The 18,992-nt window shown below is 43.2% G+C and overlaps 9 protein-coding genes and 1 long non-coding RNA gene across 15 annotated transcripts; 6 read left to right on the top strand and 4 right to left on the bottom strand.

Moving 5' to 3' along the window:
* The first annotated feature begins 1 nt into the window (after position 1).
* On the top strand, positions 2-4,446 carry LOC135338194 (uncharacterized). The gene is made up of 5 exons (XM_064534249.1): positions 2-1,224; positions 1,346-1,495; positions 1,623-1,825; positions 1,975-2,181; positions 2,488-4,446. Exons 1-5 carry the CDS (start codon positions 13-15, stop codon positions 4,277-4,279), a joined length of 3,564 nt encoding a protein of 1,187 aa, XP_064390319.1. The 5' UTR covers positions 2-12; the 3' UTR covers positions 4,280-4,446.
* On the bottom strand, positions 4,420-4,991 carry LOC135338209 (uncharacterized). Its single transcript, XR_010395451.1, has 2 exons — positions 4,850-4,991; positions 4,420-4,678 (listed from the first exon to the last, which is right to left on the bottom strand). It is a non-coding gene; the product is annotated as an uncharacterized LOC135338209 (long non-coding RNA).
* Positions 4,992-5,019: 28 nt separating this feature from the next.
* Positions 5,020-9,503, top strand: LOC135338180 (shieldin complex subunit 2-like). Of its 6 annotated transcripts, none has more exons than XM_064534234.1 (18): positions 5,020-5,783; positions 5,883-5,923; positions 6,019-6,151; positions 6,211-6,312; positions 6,427-6,525; positions 6,579-6,668; positions 7,540-7,585; positions 7,657-7,760; positions 7,901-7,980; positions 8,030-8,114; positions 8,188-8,224; positions 8,286-8,346; positions 8,573-8,638; positions 8,815-8,863; positions 8,914-8,944; positions 9,003-9,075; positions 9,140-9,199; positions 9,261-9,503. In XM_064534234.1, exons 1-18 carry the CDS (start codon positions 5,063-5,065, stop codon positions 9,423-9,425), a joined length of 2,043 nt encoding a protein of 680 aa, XP_064390304.1. In that variant the 5' UTR covers positions 5,020-5,062; the 3' UTR covers positions 9,426-9,503. The 6 variants fall into 6 exon arrangements, 4 of the variants coding, with proteins under 4 accessions (XP_064390304.1, XP_064390305.1, XP_064390303.1 ...); XM_064534235.1 differs by having other exon boundaries at positions 7,657-7,763; positions 8,919-8,944; XM_064534233.1 differs by having other exon boundaries at positions 7,657-7,763.
* On the bottom strand, positions 9,462-10,895 carry LOC135338187 (FAS-associated death domain protein-like). The gene is made up of 5 exons (XM_064534242.1): positions 10,754-10,895; positions 10,465-10,692; positions 10,255-10,362; positions 9,878-10,067; positions 9,462-9,668 (listed from the first exon to the last, which is right to left on the bottom strand). The coding sequence occupies exons 2-5, from the start codon at positions 10,643-10,645 to the stop codon at positions 9,566-9,568; spliced, it is 582 nt and encodes a 193-aa protein (XP_064390312.1). The 5' UTR covers positions 10,646-10,692; positions 10,754-10,895; the 3' UTR covers positions 9,462-9,565.
* LOC135338185 (N-alpha-acetyltransferase 60-like) lies at positions 10,691-12,726 on the top strand. The gene is made up of 4 exons (XM_064534240.1): positions 10,691-10,854; positions 11,510-11,660; positions 11,855-11,986; positions 12,390-12,726. Exons 1-4 carry the CDS (start codon positions 10,720-10,722, stop codon positions 12,635-12,637), a joined length of 666 nt encoding a protein of 221 aa, XP_064390310.1. The 5' UTR covers positions 10,691-10,719; the 3' UTR covers positions 12,638-12,726.
* LOC135338184 (metallophosphoesterase MPPED2-like) lies at positions 12,625-14,144 on the bottom strand. Its single transcript, XM_064534239.1, has 5 exons — positions 13,934-14,144; positions 13,696-13,838; positions 13,457-13,647; positions 12,981-13,207; positions 12,625-12,840 (listed from the first exon to the last, which is right to left on the bottom strand). Exons 1-5 carry the CDS (start codon positions 14,130-14,132, stop codon positions 12,731-12,733), a joined length of 870 nt encoding a protein of 289 aa, XP_064390309.1. The 5' UTR covers positions 14,133-14,144; the 3' UTR covers positions 12,625-12,730.
* A 50-nt stretch (positions 14,145-14,194) lies between these two features.
* Positions 14,195-15,075, top strand: LOC135338192 (macrophage migration inhibitory factor-like). Its single transcript, XM_064534246.1, has 3 exons — positions 14,195-14,395; positions 14,662-14,834; positions 14,899-15,075. Exons 1-3 carry the CDS (start codon positions 14,219-14,221, stop codon positions 14,966-14,968), a joined length of 420 nt encoding a protein of 139 aa, XP_064390316.1. The 5' UTR covers positions 14,195-14,218; the 3' UTR covers positions 14,969-15,075.
* Positions 15,076-15,152: 77 nt separating this feature from the next.
* On the top strand, positions 15,153-15,750 carry LOC135338191 (mitochondrial import inner membrane translocase subunit Tim13-like). The gene is made up of 3 exons (XM_064534245.1): positions 15,153-15,413; positions 15,468-15,536; positions 15,592-15,750. The coding sequence occupies exons 1-3, from the start codon at positions 15,297-15,299 to the stop codon at positions 15,682-15,684; spliced, it is 279 nt and encodes a 92-aa protein (XP_064390315.1). The 5' UTR covers positions 15,153-15,296; the 3' UTR covers positions 15,685-15,750.
* An 86-nt stretch (positions 15,751-15,836) lies between these two features.
* Positions 15,837-17,399, top strand: LOC135338186 (peptidyl-prolyl cis-trans isomerase B-like). Its single transcript, XM_064534241.1, has 6 exons — positions 15,837-15,998; positions 16,204-16,317; positions 16,414-16,474; positions 16,529-16,561; positions 16,627-16,811; positions 17,107-17,399. The coding sequence occupies exons 1-6, from the start codon at positions 15,864-15,866 to the stop codon at positions 17,224-17,226; spliced, it is 648 nt and encodes a 215-aa protein (XP_064390311.1). The 5' UTR covers positions 15,837-15,863; the 3' UTR covers positions 17,227-17,399.
* Positions 17,295-18,957, bottom strand: LOC135338188 (HCLS1-associated protein X-1-like). Its single transcript, XM_064534243.1, has 6 exons — positions 18,831-18,957; positions 18,509-18,585; positions 18,365-18,447; positions 17,997-18,033; positions 17,789-17,904; positions 17,295-17,574 (listed from the first exon to the last, which is right to left on the bottom strand). Exons 1-6 carry the CDS (start codon positions 18,923-18,925, stop codon positions 17,443-17,445), a joined length of 540 nt encoding a protein of 179 aa, XP_064390313.1. The 5' UTR covers positions 18,926-18,957; the 3' UTR covers positions 17,295-17,442.
* Between the last annotated feature and the right edge of the window lie 35 nt (positions 18,958-18,992).

Here is an 18,992-nt window from a genome sequence, read left to right as displayed (position 1 = left end):
CTTGTACAGCACATGCTAGCTAGCTCAATTCTTCATGTCCTTGGCAGTTGCTGCTGGAGAATGGATGTTGAGTCACTGACAAAGCTGGGTGGAGAATGCCTGCTGCAAGGAGAGCTCAGCAAGTCTCTGTGGGCACTGGATGCGGCTCTGTGCCTGTCTCCAGGGATGCACAACCCAAGCTTGTGGCAGAGAGGTCTGGCATGTGTTTACAAGGGTCATTACGACAATGCAGCTCTGCAGTTTGAAAGTAACATGACTGAGAATGGATCTGATATCGAAGAGGTTTTATGGCATTTTATTAGTCGTGCGAAGAAGACTGGCTATGATGCAGCAAAACAAGATGGTTTTCTTCAGCTAAGACCGAGTCAAGACTCCCTATCAACTCTCCCTCCAATGCCGCAAGTGCTGAAGCTCTACAAGGGAGACTGTTCAGTGGAAAATGTTCTAACAGCCGCAATCGACCAAGACGGAACTCCGTTACAAAGTTACAACGGCGCTAATGCATTGGCCTATGCTCATTTCTACATCGGGATCTACCACGAATTGATAGGTGCACTACAACAAGCAGAAGAGCACTTAAAGAAAGCCTGTGATTTTAAAAATCCTGACTACATTGGAAGGCTGATGACAACTCACTATCTTCTCTTCTTGAGATTGTACCCAAAAGTTTCTGTGTTCACTGTTGGAGCAAAGTCCACAAATCTTTACAAGTGCTCTCAGATCATCCAAGGGGGGTGGCAGTTGTCGACTGGTCATGTGATCAATGAAGCGAAGGAAAAAACGTCTGTCACTCTTAAGCTTGCTAACCTCCTGAAAACGTACGATGCTGGTGTGTGTGCATTTGATTGTGGAGACATCTACACTGGAGTTGAATGGCTGTACGGACGACTGATTAATTCCCTCAGGCTGCGAGAGGGAAGGGACCCTGATGTACACATTCACACTAAGTTTGTGCCTGATTTGGATATTATTCAATCTGGCGGAGTGAGTGAGCATTATGTGAGATCGTGTGTGCGTCGATCGTTGAATCGCCTCAGTATCGATTGTCTGAGTTTGCTGCAAATCCATTGGTGGGATATGAGCGTGCCCGGCTGTATAGATGCGGCGAAACATCTCTACCAGTGTGTCAAAGAGGGAATGGTGAAACAGCTGGGAGTATTAAACTTCGACACAGAGACTACTATGCAGATTGTAACCAGTGGAGTCCCTATAGCAACAACTCAGGTAGAGTAACCGGTGCAATTTTCCTTTTTTTACTGAGCATGTTCAGAGAATCAGAGCTAAGGTTTTGCTAGGATCTGAATGTCCTGCAAAGATCGCTATAATCAATATTTCTCCATTTTAGGTGCAGTTTTCCCTGATTGATCGTCGGCCACTAAGCTCTGGACTTGTCTCCCTGTGCAAAGAGCATGGTATCAAGATACTGCCCTATGGTGTTCTGGCTGGAGGATTTCTGACAGATCGCTGGCTAAGGTCCCCAAGACCAAGCATTGAGGTACGTATAAAAACAATCAATTTGGGCAAATTTTGTTACTGTAACATTGTGTGGTTATATGAAAAAAGTTAGTGACTGACAGAAAATAAAGTATATTTTCTGTACATCTATTCTCATACATACATAGGATCTTGCGAATAGGAGTCTAGTCAAGTACCTGCTCATCATTGAGGAGTTTGGAGGTTGGACCTTGTTCCAGAAGCTGCTACAAACACTGCGCGTAATCGCAGACAGACATGGCTCGGCAGTTACCATAGCAATGGTGGCCATTCAGTACGTACTGACACAGGAAGCTGTGGGTGGAGTCATCATTGGTGCTCACGACAACAGGTGACCTCATATCATAGCTCTACACACACATACACCACCTACATGTACTGTAGCAGCATTGCTTTAAATTCGTATCACGGATGCTCAAAGATAGCCAGTGAAGATCATTTATCTTCGTGCCATAATTACAGTTAATGTCTCGTCTACAGACATTTGCCCTCGACACTTGCATCCACTCAACTGAGGCTGCTCCCCGAGGACCTAGCTGACATTGAGAGTGTTCTGTCCCTGTCCTCCGGGCTAAAGGGACCAGTTTACGGGCTGGAGAGGGAGGTGTCTGGGGCACACGGGAGAATCATGAAGTACACACTCAACAAACTGAACATGGCAGAGCATGTAGAGGAGCTGTGTCACAGGTATTAGTCTAGCTGCGTGGTAGCTTGGAGAATTCATTTTACAGCAGAATCCCCTTATTACGAACACCTTTGGAGAACAAAATTGTTGTAGAGTGGCCTTTGTTGAGGGCCGGGGTGTTTTGTACCTAAACTGGACCTGGGTGGCTGGCATATACATTGCAGTTGACCAGTGGCCGTTAAGAGGGGTTCCACTATTTTTATTTGTGTGTGTTGTTGAGCTACAGATGTAGTAGGCCCAAATGACTCGAATACAATGTAATAATGATCACACAATACATGCATACACAATGTCCCTCTCCTTTACAGGTACCTTCAGCTCCACTTCTCGGCTTACCCCACGGAGGCCACTCGCACTGGTTACAGACTCCCTGCCCCCACCTCTACTGACCAACACTCCCTCGTTGCTGCCAAGACAACCTCCTACGATCATCTCACAGATATTGTGTCTCCAACCGAAATCAATACTCACTGCAAACGAACGCAATGTGTACTCGAAGAAGCAGAAGCAATAAACGAAGATGCTCTGTCCAAAGAACAGCTGGTCGATCTTCAGCTCATCATTTCACAGCTAAAGCTACAACTTGTTCTTTTTCAAAAAGTCGAGAGTCACAAGAAAGACCCACTCGTTTATCTCCCTCTAAACTCGATTCTCTATCTACTTCCAGTCTGGGGAGACGAAAATGAGAGTTCAAAGTTCAGTATAGAAGAACACACCCACCCTGGAGTTGCCGATATGGACGTTGGTCAGCGATTGTCTGCGTTGCTCTCACGGCTACAAGCTATTCCAAGTGCCCTCATCTGTGCACATCGTAACCTCACACTATCTGTCAAGGCATTTGTGGAAACTGCTATCAAGATTTGCGGATCATTTGCTACTTTTCTTGCCACTGAGGTTGTCCCACTTTGTGTTGCTATGAGTGGAGGTACTGACAAAGACATCATTAATGAGATCGAAATTACCTCCAAAGTTGCAGCCAAGTGTGTCGAATCGTTTGGACATTATCTTTCAAAGGAGCTGCTACCCAAAAGCTCAAGTATGACAGGTGTTGGAAAAGAGGTATATTCAGACATTCTGCGATACAGCCACTTCATTGAGAGCAGTGATGACCTATTGAGACTAGGAGAAAAGCACTTTGAGGCCGTAAAAACCGAGTTGGAGATTTTGGCCAAAAAGATTGACCCAAGTAAAACCTGGCAAGAGTTAACAAAGACACTTATCAACCCTCTACACCCATCGGCCAAGGATCTGTTGCCCACCTACATGGCTGAGATTCATCGAGCACGAGATCACATGATGTCACATGACCTTGTATCGGACCTCCCACAAGGCGAATGTGTGCATGGCTTCACAACCCCTTCGTTTTTAACCCCATTCTCACCAGTAGGTGACTATCTTAACCCATCTCCGTTTGCCGGAATGTCCAGCTCAACCCCTCCCAAACGAGTTGGTCACCTAATGCTCCATTCGATTGCTGCCCGCCCTCCTGAAACCCACCAAGCTCTACTCAGAGGTCACGATTATTGCTGGATATCTGTCGTCTCACCGCACGAGTCGTACCCTGGTCACCATGTTCAAGCCTTGCTCGCTCAAATGCATCCTAGAGTTCTGAGAAAATATCACGAGTCTATTCTGTTCTACGAGGGATGGGGACTGTATACTGAAGAGCTTGCATACGAGACGGGATTCTTCAAACGAGAACTAGAGTATGTCGAGGAGGTTACAAATGAGGTGAAGAAGTTATCGTCCGAACAATTTGAGCAGCTGACGAGACTAACACAGTTACGACTCAGGCTATGGCGAGCAGCTAGAGTGATTTTAGACGCTAAGTTGAACCTCGGAGAAATGAACGTTGACGAGTGTCGAGAGTTTTTGCACAGGGAGGTTATGTTCAACGAGGGGGCCAGTGAGGGGGAGGTATTCATGTATTTGTCTCGGCCTGGCTATGCTCCTTGCTACGTTGCGGGCTATGTAATGATCATGCAACTGAGGGAGGAAATGAGGAGGAGTCACGGGGAAGAATTCACTCTGAAAGAGTTTCATGATCGTGTGCTGTCGAAGGGTTGCATCCCTTTCAAACTGTTGAGAACACTGCTGTAATAATAGTTATGGCTGACGTGATCGAGTCATGTTTCTTTGTGAATGTTATTGTACATGTATACGTATAGCACTATAACTCTTTCAATTTCTGGTTTATATCTCTGTGGTGTATAGTATATATAATGTTTTGTGACAAAAAGTTCTTAAACAAAATTTTCTTCATTGACTACCATTGACTACATTTTATCAAAGATAAATAAAGGTTGGATATCAAGTCAGCTACAACATTATAGCTTCCCTAACACATACACTGCACTGTTCACATTCGTAGTTCAATATTAGTCTCTCTTCTCAAAGCGATCTTTCACGTATGGAATCTTCCCCATGATGAGTTGCCATTCGGTCATGTACACTCCCACCACTCCGAGCACAACACCCCACATTGTCAGGGTACCCGCGCTGCACGAGGGGAGAAACAACAGTAGGTAAGAGCACAGCCTATTTATAGTAGCTATGGTGAAAGTGTATGTAGCGTGTACTATCAAAGGCTAGGCGTATGCGGCTGCACTCTTGGTGTTGTGTTTCATGAGGGGAGCTTTTAATATGAATTGTGAATGTATTTTTGCTTACTAGAACTTTATCTTCTGGTTAGACCATGTTATGAAGCTTCTTGAGCCAGTACTTTGGCGTGTGAGTCTATTCAATTTCAATAGCCTGCCAAACACCATCTTGGTGAACTTTTACTGACGATCAAAACTTTGACCTTTGATCTACGCTTTAAATAAGGGAAATCCCCAGAGCAACATGTAAACAAGGTCACCCACGTGGCATAAATTCAAAATAATGTCTTTCAGCAAGAGAGGAAAGATTGAAAAGCCTACCAGTGATGCTAATGAAGATGATGCATTGGAAGGGAAACTTGAAGATGACCAGATACAATGCTCACTACCCTTTTATCTTGAACACTTATTCGGTCAATGTGTAGGTGGGAGCACTCAGTCGCAAAACACCACCAGCTCACTCCCCAATGAACCAATTCTTAACTCACAAGGCTTTCTCGTATCCACCAAGTCTAATACCTCGAATACTGTGGCCAATGCTCCATCGTTGATAAGTCTCTCCTCACTGCCTCGTGTTGAGGAGGATGGTCTAGTTGCAGGAGGGGGTGAGGAAGATCCGATGGTAGAGCACTCTCCACTTCTCTTCACTTCACCTGATCATAGTGGTACAATTGATCACCTTGACACCAATCAAAGTAACGCCCAAGATCAGTGGATTAACTTACAACCTAATATTGAACTGGCTATCAAAATTGATGCAACTATTTCTGATGTCCCCTGTGTCACAAAATTAAATACTACCGATGATGTTTGCAACCAGATAGCAAATCAATCCAACACAGCAACTGTGGGTCAGTCAACAAAATGTGAGAAAACTAAAAGAGGTAGAAAAAGGAAGCTTTCTAGGGGTGGAGATGAGTACACCTGTCCTCCTCGTGCCACCGCTCTCAAGGATTGTTCAGGGAAGCAAGGCACTGTCTTTGTGTTGGCTCTAGTGGTGCAAGGTCAGTGTGATCATTGGGCATAGTCCTGGTACATTGGGCTATTTAAATATATTGTACGTACTGCAAGCATTCAGTAATTGATGGAATGATCATACACAGTTAATCCAGTGATGGATGTGTCTTGCAGAGTGGGAAACAAGGTGAAGTATAATAATTTTAATTTCAAGGACGTATATTCTTAGTACACTGTACTTTTATGTAGTTTATGATTGACATCCAATTAATGTGTGTACAGGCTGGACAAACTGTTCCCATGTCTTCGTTGCTATTGGCAGACCCCACAAAGTCGTACTTCAAGTTATCGCTCTGGAGACAAGCAGCCGTATGGGTGGAAAGAATATCAGCAGGGGATGTGATCTATTTCAGAAGTAACTCATCATCGTTCCCGCTGTGCATTTATAATAATCATGAGCCTACTTTATTGCAGGAATAAGACTCAAGACGTGGCGTGGCGAGGTGGTTGGCACGACGACAATGTTCTCCTCAGTGTTAAATCTCCACCAGCCAAAGAAATCTCTTCCTCCACAAGGTCATAAAAATATCTACCTTCTTGCGTAGCAGAATTACCCGTCCATGTTGTTTGCTCAAATTTCAGGTTTTATTGGTATGTTTGAATTACCCACTCTATTTCTTCTTTCTGCAGTGTCTAGTGAGATTCCTGAGGAGAGCCTGGACTGCCTCGTGCGCTGGGCACACAAGTTCTTTGGCTACTTGTTTCAAGGCTCGGTACCGAAGTCACGGAGTGAGTTACTGACGTAGCATTGTATGCACTTAGCAGTAGCTGCTCTGGTGCAGGAATTGTTGAGTTTGTTAGCTCTGACCAACTGTCCAATCATTCGCTGGTTCACTTCAGGGCAAGACTGCTTTCAATGGTCACTGACAAAGGTACACACCGCTGAATTACTACTGTAGATATAGCCTCGGTCCCAGGCCGATTTTTTTTTAATAGAACGAAGTTGAAAAATACGGCCTGGTATTGATTGTATCTGGGCGTGGCAGGAACCGGAAACAAAAGCAGTGATTCTTTACATTTTGTTTCCTGCTTTTTTTCTGTAATACTAAAGGTATACGTAGAGGCATTTTACTCCCGTAAAAGTTACAGTAATTTAACTCCGTGTCATGTTCTCAATTTATAGCTAGCTAGCTATGGCATGCAACGCGTTGTCTTGTTTGAAGCAAGATGGCCTCACTCTCATGGCAGAACAGGCCCAGGCTCTCAAGCTCCTGTTTGAGGGAAGGGACGTGTTTATCTGGTTCCCAACGGGGTATGGCAAGTCTCTCTGCTATATCAGTTGCTACCCTTTTTAATGGACTACAAGCTAGGTAGGACCAAGGCTCCTCCTGTTGACAAAAGTGTTGTTCTTGTTAATTGTCTCTCCCCTTGTATCTCTCATCATGAGACTCATGATTGACCAGATCAGGAGTCTAAACAATAGAGGTGTTTCTGCTGCCATCCTCAGTAGCAATAAAGGAATCGACAAAGATTTGGTTGCCACTGCCAAAGAAGCGTCTTCTGGGAAGTATTTCCTGCTGTATACTGCCCCAGAGGCTGTTGTTGAAGACCACTGTTGGAGGATTCATTTTTTGTTGTACCACAAGTCAATTTGTTTTATGTATTAAAAAACCACGCCCAGATCACATCCAAATACAATCAATACCAGGCCTAGTAGGCGACCTAGCGTTCAATTGGAGACGGATCGGCCGGGGGTCGAGGCTATATACTGTAGATATATCATTGCAGTCTATTATTTTACAGTACTAGTCTTGTCAGACGTGCCCGACAAAGAATTCTGTCTCTATTTGTAAGTTATGATTGATTGGAGAGATGCATGACTACTCTGATTTTAGTCGATATACTTTCTCCTCTCTCTAGAGTGGGTGTGGACTCTTCACTGTGGTCGCCTCAGTTGAGGGGTGGGCTAGGGAGAGTGTGGGAATTCACCTACCTAACCTCATCACCTGACACACTCACTCAGGGTGGTGGGTTTATAGTGATTTTATGACTGACTACATATATTATAAGTCTATTTGCATGACTCTGATTTTATTTTCAGTGTAGCTTCAGAAATGTGCAAGAGATGGTAATAATACGTGTGTTTGTATTGCACTCCTCACAGGCTGTACTTTACACGCTACTTCTCGCTCTCAGCTAAGAGTGTTAGACAAAGACTGCCAAGTCAGCATGGACATCTTAAAGGTAGAATGACAATTAATAGTTGTTTTGATACTATTATCTTCTCTCCCAGCTGTTTCCACTAGAGGGTGATTGTGGCACTGGACTGGTTACCAAGGGAATGTCCATTTCTGACGTACTCCTCGGCAAGTCTTCAGGTGAGCAAGAAAACAATATCATTTGTCACATGCTCTGATTATTAGCGTATTGTAACGATATTTTTATGAGCAGGTGTGTATCAGTTAAAGGCAAGGGCTGAAAGAGTAGAGTGAGTAACTGTGTTTCACGGAAGGGCGACTATAATTATATGATTGTATTCATGAGTGTAGGTTTATTGATGGGGCCAGTCTGAGTTTGGAGAGTGTGTGTGACCTTTCACCTTCATCTCTGGTGAGTGTACACATGCACACACACTCATTCCTAGCCGTGGTGATTTCCCGAAATGGACCTGTTTTGATAGCTAACTTTGAGCGCTCATAAACTTAACTTGAGTTAGGATTGTGCATTTAGGTAGTCCTTTGAAAGGCCTATCTATAGGTCAGAGGATTGCTTGCAGATGAAAATGTTCCATCCTCGAAGAAAAAGCAATGACTATACGTCTCCTCCCCTTATGCAGGTGCAGGAATTGTTTCAGAGCTGTATCTATGTTGGCTGTGGTAGCTGCTCCAACTTCCTATCTCAGGTATGTGCACTCTGTACAGCTGCAACAGGCCAAGTACTTCTCACCAAATACAGGTCCCAAAATCAAAATCTACGTAGTATAATGTATTTCCTTTTAGTCTCAAATTACGGTCAATGTCGCGGTTTACGGTCAACACGCACACACACACACACACACACACACACTCATACGCACAGGATGAGAATGGTGTCTATCGTCAGTGCATGCCGTGTCTGCTCTCAAGAGGTATAAAATAGTGAGCAAAATCGTAACTGAATTACTCTATATACTTGCAGAGCAGCAACCAAGCTTTCTTTACTTTTACAGGTACATGTTTAACACAGCTATGTACTTTTTTAATTAACAGAAAACTAATACTTATTAGGATGCTTGCTGTGACATTGAGGGACGACTCCGGGTGCAGTGTAGTCATGGCAACACACGTCGTCAGTCCAAAAGTAAATCAAGAGTTGCTCACATGCAGTCACTTATTCATGTATCCAACACACACACAAATTGAAGGTGATTGGTATCAAGCCAATCGAGATAGTGCACATAAGCTTGTCCAAGAATAAAGAGAAGGTGAGTATCGCAGCCACATGTATAATTATAGCCCCACCCACTCACCCCACCCCCTTACTAGATGACTGATATGAAGCAAGCTCTGTGCCAGCGCCTGTCCTGTCTCAGAGGTTGTGAGAGTTTGTGGACAATATCGCTAGGGGTAACTAAGGACGAGAATAGCTTTGTACATTCAATAGCAATCAGCCTCTTGGACTGGTCATGTGACATCCATGCAATCACTTAACATTCTTTCTTATTGTACATACTTTCATATAAAATGTTGCATCCAAGAGATCACTTTTAATTTCTGTTCACAAACAAACATTGAACGTTGTTAACTAAAAACAAAAACTAACAGTACTATAACAGTAAAAAATTGAACGTTCATTGAAAATGTGTGTGTACAATGCCCAATAGTTTCATTTCAGTGAGGGCTGCTTTCAGTGCTCGAGGAGTGGCCTTTTCCGGGCCAGAATTCTTCTGCCACCTGTGTGAGTGTGTTTAGAACAATAACACTATTACAATGAGGTCTAAGCTAATCGTGCATCTAGCCTAGGAATATATATAGCTAGCTGACATCTTGTAGCACAGAACGTGTATTTAAACACATGAATATGAAAATTGGCAAAGCTCTCTAAGAGCTACTTCAATTCGTAATTATGATCAATGGTCCAACACACACACACACATACACACCTTAGTAGGGACTGCAGTGATGCCTCGGCTAGGTCACCCTGACTCTGTAATTGGATAGACGTTATTGTAGTGTCATCCAAGCCTAGATATCGACTCAGCATCCTCCAGTCCCTGCCCACGTCTGTTGCGATCCTCATCAGCTGCCCTCGCTCCAGGCACTCAGTGACCTTCTGAGGTTCCACAAGTCCAACTGCATGTGGTGAAAGCAGCAGGAATAGTAACTACACAGTTGTACATGTCGAATATGGTGGGGGGTGAGGGAAATTTCACCCAATAACTTTATGGTATAAGGCACATATAAACATGCTAACATGGCATGTGTTGCAGATCACACTCAACACCACCTACAACTAGCTAGCCCTGCATATCGTGCATACCATCAAGGACTTTTTGGACATATTCATCGACTTTCTCAGCCAGGTCCACACGACCTATCTCAGTAAGTAGCTCCTTTAGGAACGCAGGATTGTCGGCAGCTATCACCTCTGCATACAAGGTACAAGGGCAGGTACGTAATCAGAACTACCAGGAGCGCAGAAGCCTCATATACTCTTGTACAGTCAGTATTAAATAGTATGGCTTCTCACTTTTTTCTCTGAGAACTTGGAAAATGTCCAGTCCATTATCTATTTCCTCTCTTTTCCGTGCAGGTATGTTATCATAGCAAAGGTTCTTAATGCCACGGACATCCTCTCGACCCAGTCCATCACTCACGGAGGCCAGAAGCTTGCTAAACTGAAAAGCTCGTCTATCAATCGCAATCGCCATCTTGATTCTAATTAGAACACAACTCCAATTGCTGATTCAGCAGGAGGCTTTATTTAGAAAATATTTATTAAAAGATGTCGCTTTCAACAAGTTCTCTAGTCTTCTCACCTCTAACCCCAGCCTCTGTCGAGGATGTACGGGCCCTGTGTGCTGACTGCTTTCCCCTCAAGTATCCTGATTCGTGGTTCAAATTTGTCACTTCTGATAAGGTGGGTAGGTTCTTCTATACTACTATGCACATCAAAAAATCTGTACAGTAGAACCTCGATTTATAATATTCGGCCCTCCATTATCCGGAACCTCGATTATCCGGCTTGGAATTTTCTTTTTAATCAGATTCATAAAATGGGCGTATCCCTGAAATGTGCATGCGCATTGCAGCTGTTACTATGGAGACAGGTCTGCTTATCTTCTGCGCATGCACAGACAACCATGTGACACTGCTGTTTATCAATAAAGTGGGTAGATCAAAGCGTGGTTTATCTAATCGATTATCAAAACATCTGTACAGTAGAACCTCGATTTATAATATTCGGCCCTCCATTATCCGGAACCTCGATTATCCGGCTTGGAATTTTATTTTTAATCAGATTCATAAAATGGGCGTATCCCTGAAATGTACATGCGCATTGCAGCTGTTACTATGGAGACAGGTCTGCTTATCTTCTGCGCATGCACAGACAACCATGTGGCACTGCTGTTTATCAATAAAGTGGGTGGATCAAAGCGTGGTTTATCTAATCGATTATCCGGTATATCAGTTATCCGGCCTGCCTCTGGAACCAAGGTGTCCGGATAATCGAGGTTCTACTGTACTGTATGGGCCATTACCATTATAATACCACCTGCTCACATTTCATACAGGTGTATTCAATGGGTGCGTTCTCTGGAGATGGTCGTTTGGTAGGGATGGTGGTGGCCGATGTACAGAGGTTGTCAGTGTTAGAGGGAGACATTGGACCTGTACTGAACTCTGTGCAAACTGACACCACATCCATGTACATTCTCAGTCTAGGTGAGTCTGTTAGGTCTCTAACAACATATCTGAATATATCCATTTCATGATATACCATTTCAGTGTCATATGGATTCAGTGTTGGACCAACCTACACTGTAACCCCTCAGTAATAGTGTGTGTGCTTCACATATATTAATGTAACTACAAGCTAGCTGGCACATTACCACCCACCCTTTCATTCACATATATAGGAGTTCTGACAGAGTATAGACATCTTGGTATCGGGTCGTACCTAGTCAACTCAGTGCTCACTCATGTCTCAGAGCTCAAGAGCTGCTTCCTAGTGTACCTCCATGTACTGGCCACTAACACACAGGCCATTGGTGAGTCAGTACCTTCAATTCACTAACACACAGGCCATTGGTGAGTCAGTACCCTCAATTCTAGTAGATCTCTTCACTTTGTGTGGTGCATACAGTGCAGGGCTACATCCAGGATTGGGCAAATTAAAATTGTAGGAGGGGCTAAGTCATCAGAATTATAGCAGTAAAAATGAATCTGCCAGATCCTAGGGGGGGGGGGGGGGGGCGAAACTGTGCCCAGGGGGGGAATTACCCCCCTCGCCCCCCCTCAATGCAGCCCTGCAGTGCACATGCTACACTCCTAATATCTACTTCTTTAGTATGGCCTAGCATTCTGTACCTACACTGTACATGTAGTTTTAACACTTACTGTATAATATTATTGATACATTGTCCATTCACCCTCCACACACATACACTCTAGAGTTCTACAGAAGGCTTGGATTCAAAGAGGTGTGCAGTATCTCTGACTACTATCACATACAAAACAGACCGGCAGCTGGCCTTGTGTATTGTTACTATAGCAATGGAGGACAACCATTTCAGAACAATGTGTGTTCATACACCAGACGTTATGTACTAGAAAGTGTCATGTGCAGATGGACCACGTCATTATGTGGTCAGTTGTATAGTTTTCTAAATATGCTTTTCAGAAAACGTTCAAGTTTTTAAACACTCAATTTGTCAAGCTCTCATCAACACACATATCACATGTATAATTATTCTACTGAGAATAAAAATTTGTTCGCTGAAGTAAACTATAGTTCACTTGTTGGGGAGATCAAAAACGATTGGTTCGTTGATTGGCCGGTAGCTGTAGTTGCATGTACTAGCATTGACATAGGTAGTGTGTCCATCAGTAGTTACGCCATAGCCTGTAAAGTAAGAGAAGCTATTTAAATGCAACACAATATTGTTTGTAATAACAAAGGCGGTATAATCATTATTCCCTAGAGTAGATTGTAATACAAGGTGAGTGGTAATATGTACACTCAGTGTAATAGAAAGCACATACCTTCATGGATATGCCCAAAGATATGGTACAGTGGCTTCACCCTCTGTTGTATCGTGTCTAATAGCTGTAGACATCCTGCCCTCAAGCCACTCTGACAGAGGTCCCCGTGTCCCAGTGGAGGGCCGTGGGTCATCAAGACGTCAACTCCGGCAGGTATTAGGTCCCACTTGTCCAGACAAGGCTGTCCTCTCGGCAGGTTGAATGCCCAGTCACAGAACTCGGGTTGCCTAGACGATGCAGTGTTTGTGTGCATGACAAATTTACACTGCAATCACAACAAAACTGTTGTACAATGTTCATTGAAACACGTGTGATCTATGGCAATGGATCTAAACATAGAGCTCCCTTAGGATTTTGAAGTCAGTTCAAGGCTGAGGGAACTCAAACAACTGTATACCTTATCGTAAACACTTCATAGTTTATTTTCAGATGCAATTGGTACAAGGCGTTGGTAACTCCTGTTGGTACATACTCACCATGGGGATCCCCAGATGGATATTCCGTTAATGGTGGTACCAGCATCCTCGAGGTATGTGACAGAGGGTATGTTGGCCAGAGAGGCTTTTATCTCTTCAGAGTTGTACATCTCAGGGTGACCAAATCGTCGGTATAGCTGGTCATAGTGGGCAGTGTCGAAGGTCAAATCATGGTTGCCTGCTATCACAACCTATATTACAGGATAATAAACTGCAAACGTATGTATTTTAGAGATTACCTTATTCGGATGTGGTTGTGCTTTCAGAAATTCACAAAACCTCTCAATATCTAGTGGCAATCCCACATTTGAGAAGTCGCCAGCATGCATCAAAACGTCCCCTTCTGGTAATGCTTTAAGATGTCTAGTTTTGGAGTGTGTATCTGGGGGGAAAATTAAGCAGCTTATACCATGCACCACCATACACGTACACGTACACATTTAAAATGTGCTTTTCCATGCATGAGCTACCTAGTACCTGAAATACACACAAATCTTGTGTGGCCTTCTTTTTTCTTTTCTTTGTGAGATTTTGGTGTCACTTTCGTTACTTTCTGCTTCACTTTGCGGCGGTCCCATGCATTAGTTGGGTCCACAGAGTCACTAGGGACACTAATCTTTACAGCAGCAACAGTTGCCATTATTTTGTTTGGGGCTGGCCGGCTAGCTATGAGCATGCAAGTGGGAGGGGCTGAGTGTTAGCAGAAGTTCTGTTGATGAAATTCATAGGGTATTGAGACTGGGTGAGACACAGTGAAGTCACATGTACGTTGAGTACACCAATCAAACCAATCTCACAATAATTAAAGATCTACTCGTAAAAAAATCAAGAATGCCTTCTCTCACAATTGCTACAAATGTTCCTCGAGATGCTATCCCCAAGGACTTTATAAAGGATGCTGCTGAAGTGTTTCAGCAGGCAATAGGCAAACCAATAAAGGTGAATCTAGATCTATACTAGCCTCCCCACTTCAAAGGCCTGTAACACGTACTTAACGTACTTACAGTTGGTCTTGCTCTTTTAAATACGATATGCCATTACTATGATAACTACCGAGAGTTTGCTACCCAGCGTTGGCCAGCTGCGAGTGTTCGTGGACCAGCTGTCATGCCCCTCCCAGTACAGTCCGCGGAGGTGGCTAGATTTATCCCCCTACACTATTTACATGTCACGCACTCAGGGTCCTGTAATACTCTCCCCTGCAGTGGGTATCTGTGCATGTGCAGCCTGATCAGATGATGAGCTTTGGCGGGACTGAGGAACCGTGTGCCTTGATGTCAATCACCTCCGTCGGCAATCTAGGTGTTGAGGAAAACAAGAAGATTTCTGCATCCATCTTCAAGTTGATCAAGGAAAAGCTCAGCATTGAAGGAACTAGGTGCGTAAGCTATTCATGAAAGTCGAGTGTGTCTGGCTACATGTGGCTATATTATCCATTGTAGGGCGTATCTTGAGTTCCATGATGCACAACGTTCGGAAATAGGATACGATGGCACCACTTTTGCCAAGTGAATTATTTATGGACAGATAATCTCTCTCCTGATTTCTATAGTATGTGTTATTTGTGAAAATTAGTAGGCTATCTTATTTGATCTTAATAAGTTGTTGGGTTTTCCCTTTCCCAAGAAAGATGGGTGGGGCTGCTGGTCTGCAGCTCAACTCTCCTCAAGGAAACCTTGGCTGGTTTAGGCAACTATTACTGCAGTATTTGATTGGGGCACCTGGAAAATACTGGAGTGAACTCAGAAGCAGAGCTTGATAAAAAATTTAACCTTGACCTCAGGATTAAGCCGCGGACTGCATTGAACACGTGGTCAAAAAAAGCCAAAAGGAACAAGAAATGTCCTCCTACAGCAACTTACCTAGCTACAGCAGTGGTGGTGGCAGTGACAATGCCAAGCTCATGGAACAAATGAGGAGTCAGGTGGCAGTGGCCAGTGCACAGGAACTTATACAGGTAGCTATGTCTATAGCTCCTTGATCTGATTTGTGGTTTCACATTCTTGCACAGAAAATGTCCGATAAATGTTTCCGAAAATGCATTAATGCACCTGGAAGTGAGCTAGACTCCAGAGAGCAGGTGGGAAGATTTAAATTTGTGAATTTTTAATTACGAGTACATATATCTCTTGCAGAAATGTCTATCAATGTGTATGGATCGCTACATGGAGGCGTGGAACATTACCTCAAAGTCGTACAGTTCTAAACTACAGAATCAAAGACAATAACTATAACATCACCATTTATTATATCTGTGAAATGACTGTGTGCAAATGTAAAGTAGTGTTAATTAATGTGTGCCTGTGGGTTGTCAGGGAATGCACATTGCATGTAGGAATATCCAAATATCAGAACCCAAGAAACATTGTAAATTGGCATCACCACGTGTGATGTTCTATATTTGTACATGTGTAGGACTAAACCGGTAACAATGGCGGTAGTAAGTGGTACTGTAATCCTCTTGGTGGCTGGAGCCTGGCTCATGTCCATGCAACCTGCAGTGGAGGCAAAGGCCAAGAAAGAACTTCTAATCACTGATGTGGTGAGGGCTGCTGTACTGCAAACTGTGATTATTGACGATAATACACACACATGCCCCTTGTTCTTTTAATACGTACAATCATAGTTGGCCATTGTGCAATCTTAATCCTTGATGATTAATATTATGGTCACGATCACGATTCAATAGTGTACAGCACTGTGTTTGTTTAGCTGATTGTTTTGTTATGTATGTTTGTTGAACGTAGGTGTTCTTTGATGTGGAGCATGGTGGGGAAAAGATGGGAAGAATTGAGATTGGTTTGTTTGGGGATGTGGTGCCAAAGACGGTCAAAAACTTTGTGTCTCTGGCCACACACGAGGTACACTTAGTAAAAATGTGGTGTGTGTTATATATAAATGATATTTCAATGTGTAAATTCGTTACTATGTGTCTGCATGTTACTATGTGTCTGTAGAAAGGCTTTGGGTACAAGGGCAGTAACTTCCATCGCGTTATCAAAGATTTCATGATTCAAGGTAGGCTCAGCATAATTATCCTGTGATTCATGTGATAATGTCAATTCACTGCAGGTGGTGACTTCACTAGAGGAGATGGTACAGGCGGTAAGTGGTTTGTACCCAATAATTTTTTTATGCTAATTAACTGTTATAACGTCTCTTTTTTGCAGGCAAGAGTATCTATGGTGACAAATTCAAGGATGAGAACTTCAAGATCAAGCACGAGGGTCCCGGATGGTTGAGCATGGCCAACGCAGGCAAGGACACCAACGGCTCTCAGTTCTTCATCACCACCGTTAAGACCTCCTGGCTCGATGGACGACACGTTGTCTTCGGGATGGTCATCAATGGAATGGTACGTGTCGCTATGTCTAGCCTAAAATTATGCTTACACTACAGCCGAAAATGAGTATTCGTGCTCTAGTTTGATTTGTAGCCTGGGAATTCAATTTTTGTACATTTAGAAGCATTTCGTAATTTGTATCTCGATCGTTAAAGAAAGCATGTATTGTTATGTTTATTATGTATTTATCTGTTGTCAAGGCAAAGCTGTTCATCTCGAATTTGTCACTGATTTGACAACAAATGCTTTCATTTCATTGCACTGAGCACTGTATTACTTTGAGAGCTGCTATCAATTTTCCCTGTAGGATGTTGTGAACGAGATACAGGAAGTTCCGAAGAAACCCGGCGATCGTCCTGAAAAAGATGTGACTATTGTGGATTGTGGGACTATACCAGTGGAGGAACCATACGCTGCCGATTATTAATGGAGACATTCCGATGTGTATATACATGAACATTTACGATTATTGGACCGAGAACTTTAGATTGCATATTTCTGTATTAGTTTTATCAATTTGTATTGCGAACAAAAAGAATAATTATGCATGTACGTATATATATATACGTGTACGTGAATATAAATGAACAAAGTTTTGAATGTCATGACAACAAAATACAATGGAATGATGGCAGCAGGTAAATCATGTTTTAGGCCACACCCAGTCTGACAGTTTTCTCCAGGTGGTGGGCTGCTCTGAGGGACTGTCCCTGATCACTGTGGTCTCAGTCTCATTACCCAGCGAGTCTCGATGAGTGCGTCTCTCTTCCACCGTCTGTGTGTAGGGGTGTGGGGGGGGTGGCATGTACACCTCATAGCATTTTCAGCTATACTAATACGGAAGAACAGAAATGCTACTGAAAAATATTGATTTAAAATTTATTGGTCACGAGTCATGTTTTACTATCAGCTCAAAACATATAATTTCAGAACGCACAGAAAGAAATCCATGGCTATGGAAAATTATCAATCAATACTATAAAGCTCACTCCGTCTGGTTTCCTGGTGACCGTGACTCTTGTGTAGGACGAGAAAGCCTCCCTCCTCTGTTCAGGCTCCACTAGTGTGCTGGGGTCAACACCTTTCGCCACCTGGCCGTCCAAATCTACCACATATTCGATTAAAAATCATACCATCAGAAATCACATTATAGCTATATACAGTTGGTCCTCGACACATGCTATGTGTACAACTAACCTTGATCACCTTTTGAGTACTGTCTGTGCTTTCTTTCCTATAGGAATTACGTAGGTCTTAATATTATGCACTTTTATGTTGAAATGTTAGTACAGGTAGAACCTCGATTATCCGGACACTTTGGTTCCAGAGGCAGGCTAGATAACTAGGATAAACCACGCCTTGATCCATCCACTTAATTGATAAACTCAGTGCAAATTTAGTGCACGTGGGCGTCTGCGCATGCGCAGAAGACAAACATGACTGTGTCCATAGTAACAGATGTTAATTGAGCATTTGCATCAAGGAACACGCCCAAATTGCCAAGCCAGATAATCGAGGTTCTACTGTACCTTGCAGCAATAAGTTGATAACCACTATCAACTCACGTGATGTGTTGATGGTGTCCTCTTGAGAATAGAGTCTCTCAGTGATTGGGCGTCCGGCTTGTCCTGACTAGGACCTCCTTCATCTGTACAAGTCATATATAAATAGCGTTTACAGCGGAAATTACTTCCGCCATGATAGCATACCATGTCCTCTGTCTATGATGGTATCAATTGATGGGAACCCAGAGGAGTTGAACTCTTTGAAAGCCTGGCAAATATCTCTGCATTGTAAAAATATACTGTGTCACTGACGTTTGCGGCTGTACTTCACTGTTAGAGAAAGTGCTCCTGAGGAGCAACTATACTCAAATCTCAAGGCCAGAGTAAAGTAATTCAGTGTTATAATTATGTTCTGTACTGATGATCAATCCCTACCCCGTTGGTTGCCATACTGATGATATTGTATCTAAATTATTGTACTTCGCTATACATAGCCTAACAGTTTGATAATGCATAAGGATTTCACTTGTCCATAGGGTCTGCATTGGGGTCCTGGAGGATACTGGCACAGTCTCTATTCAGGAACAGCTCACCGAACATGGAGCCAAACAGTCCATTCATGATGATCGATTGGAATATGTGCTTACGGTAAAGATGGTTTAGGGCAAAAGTAAACAAACAGACATTC

The sequence above is a fragment of the Halichondria panicea genome, chromosome 7, assembly GCF_963675165.1.
Source record: "Halichondria panicea chromosome 7, odHalPani1.1, whole genome shotgun sequence".
Classification (NCBI taxonomy): Eukaryota; Metazoa; Porifera; class Demospongiae; order Suberitida; family Halichondriidae; genus Halichondria; species Halichondria panicea.
Note: the sequence above shows the minus strand (reverse complement) of the source record. Positions and strands in the feature narration are given on the sequence as shown.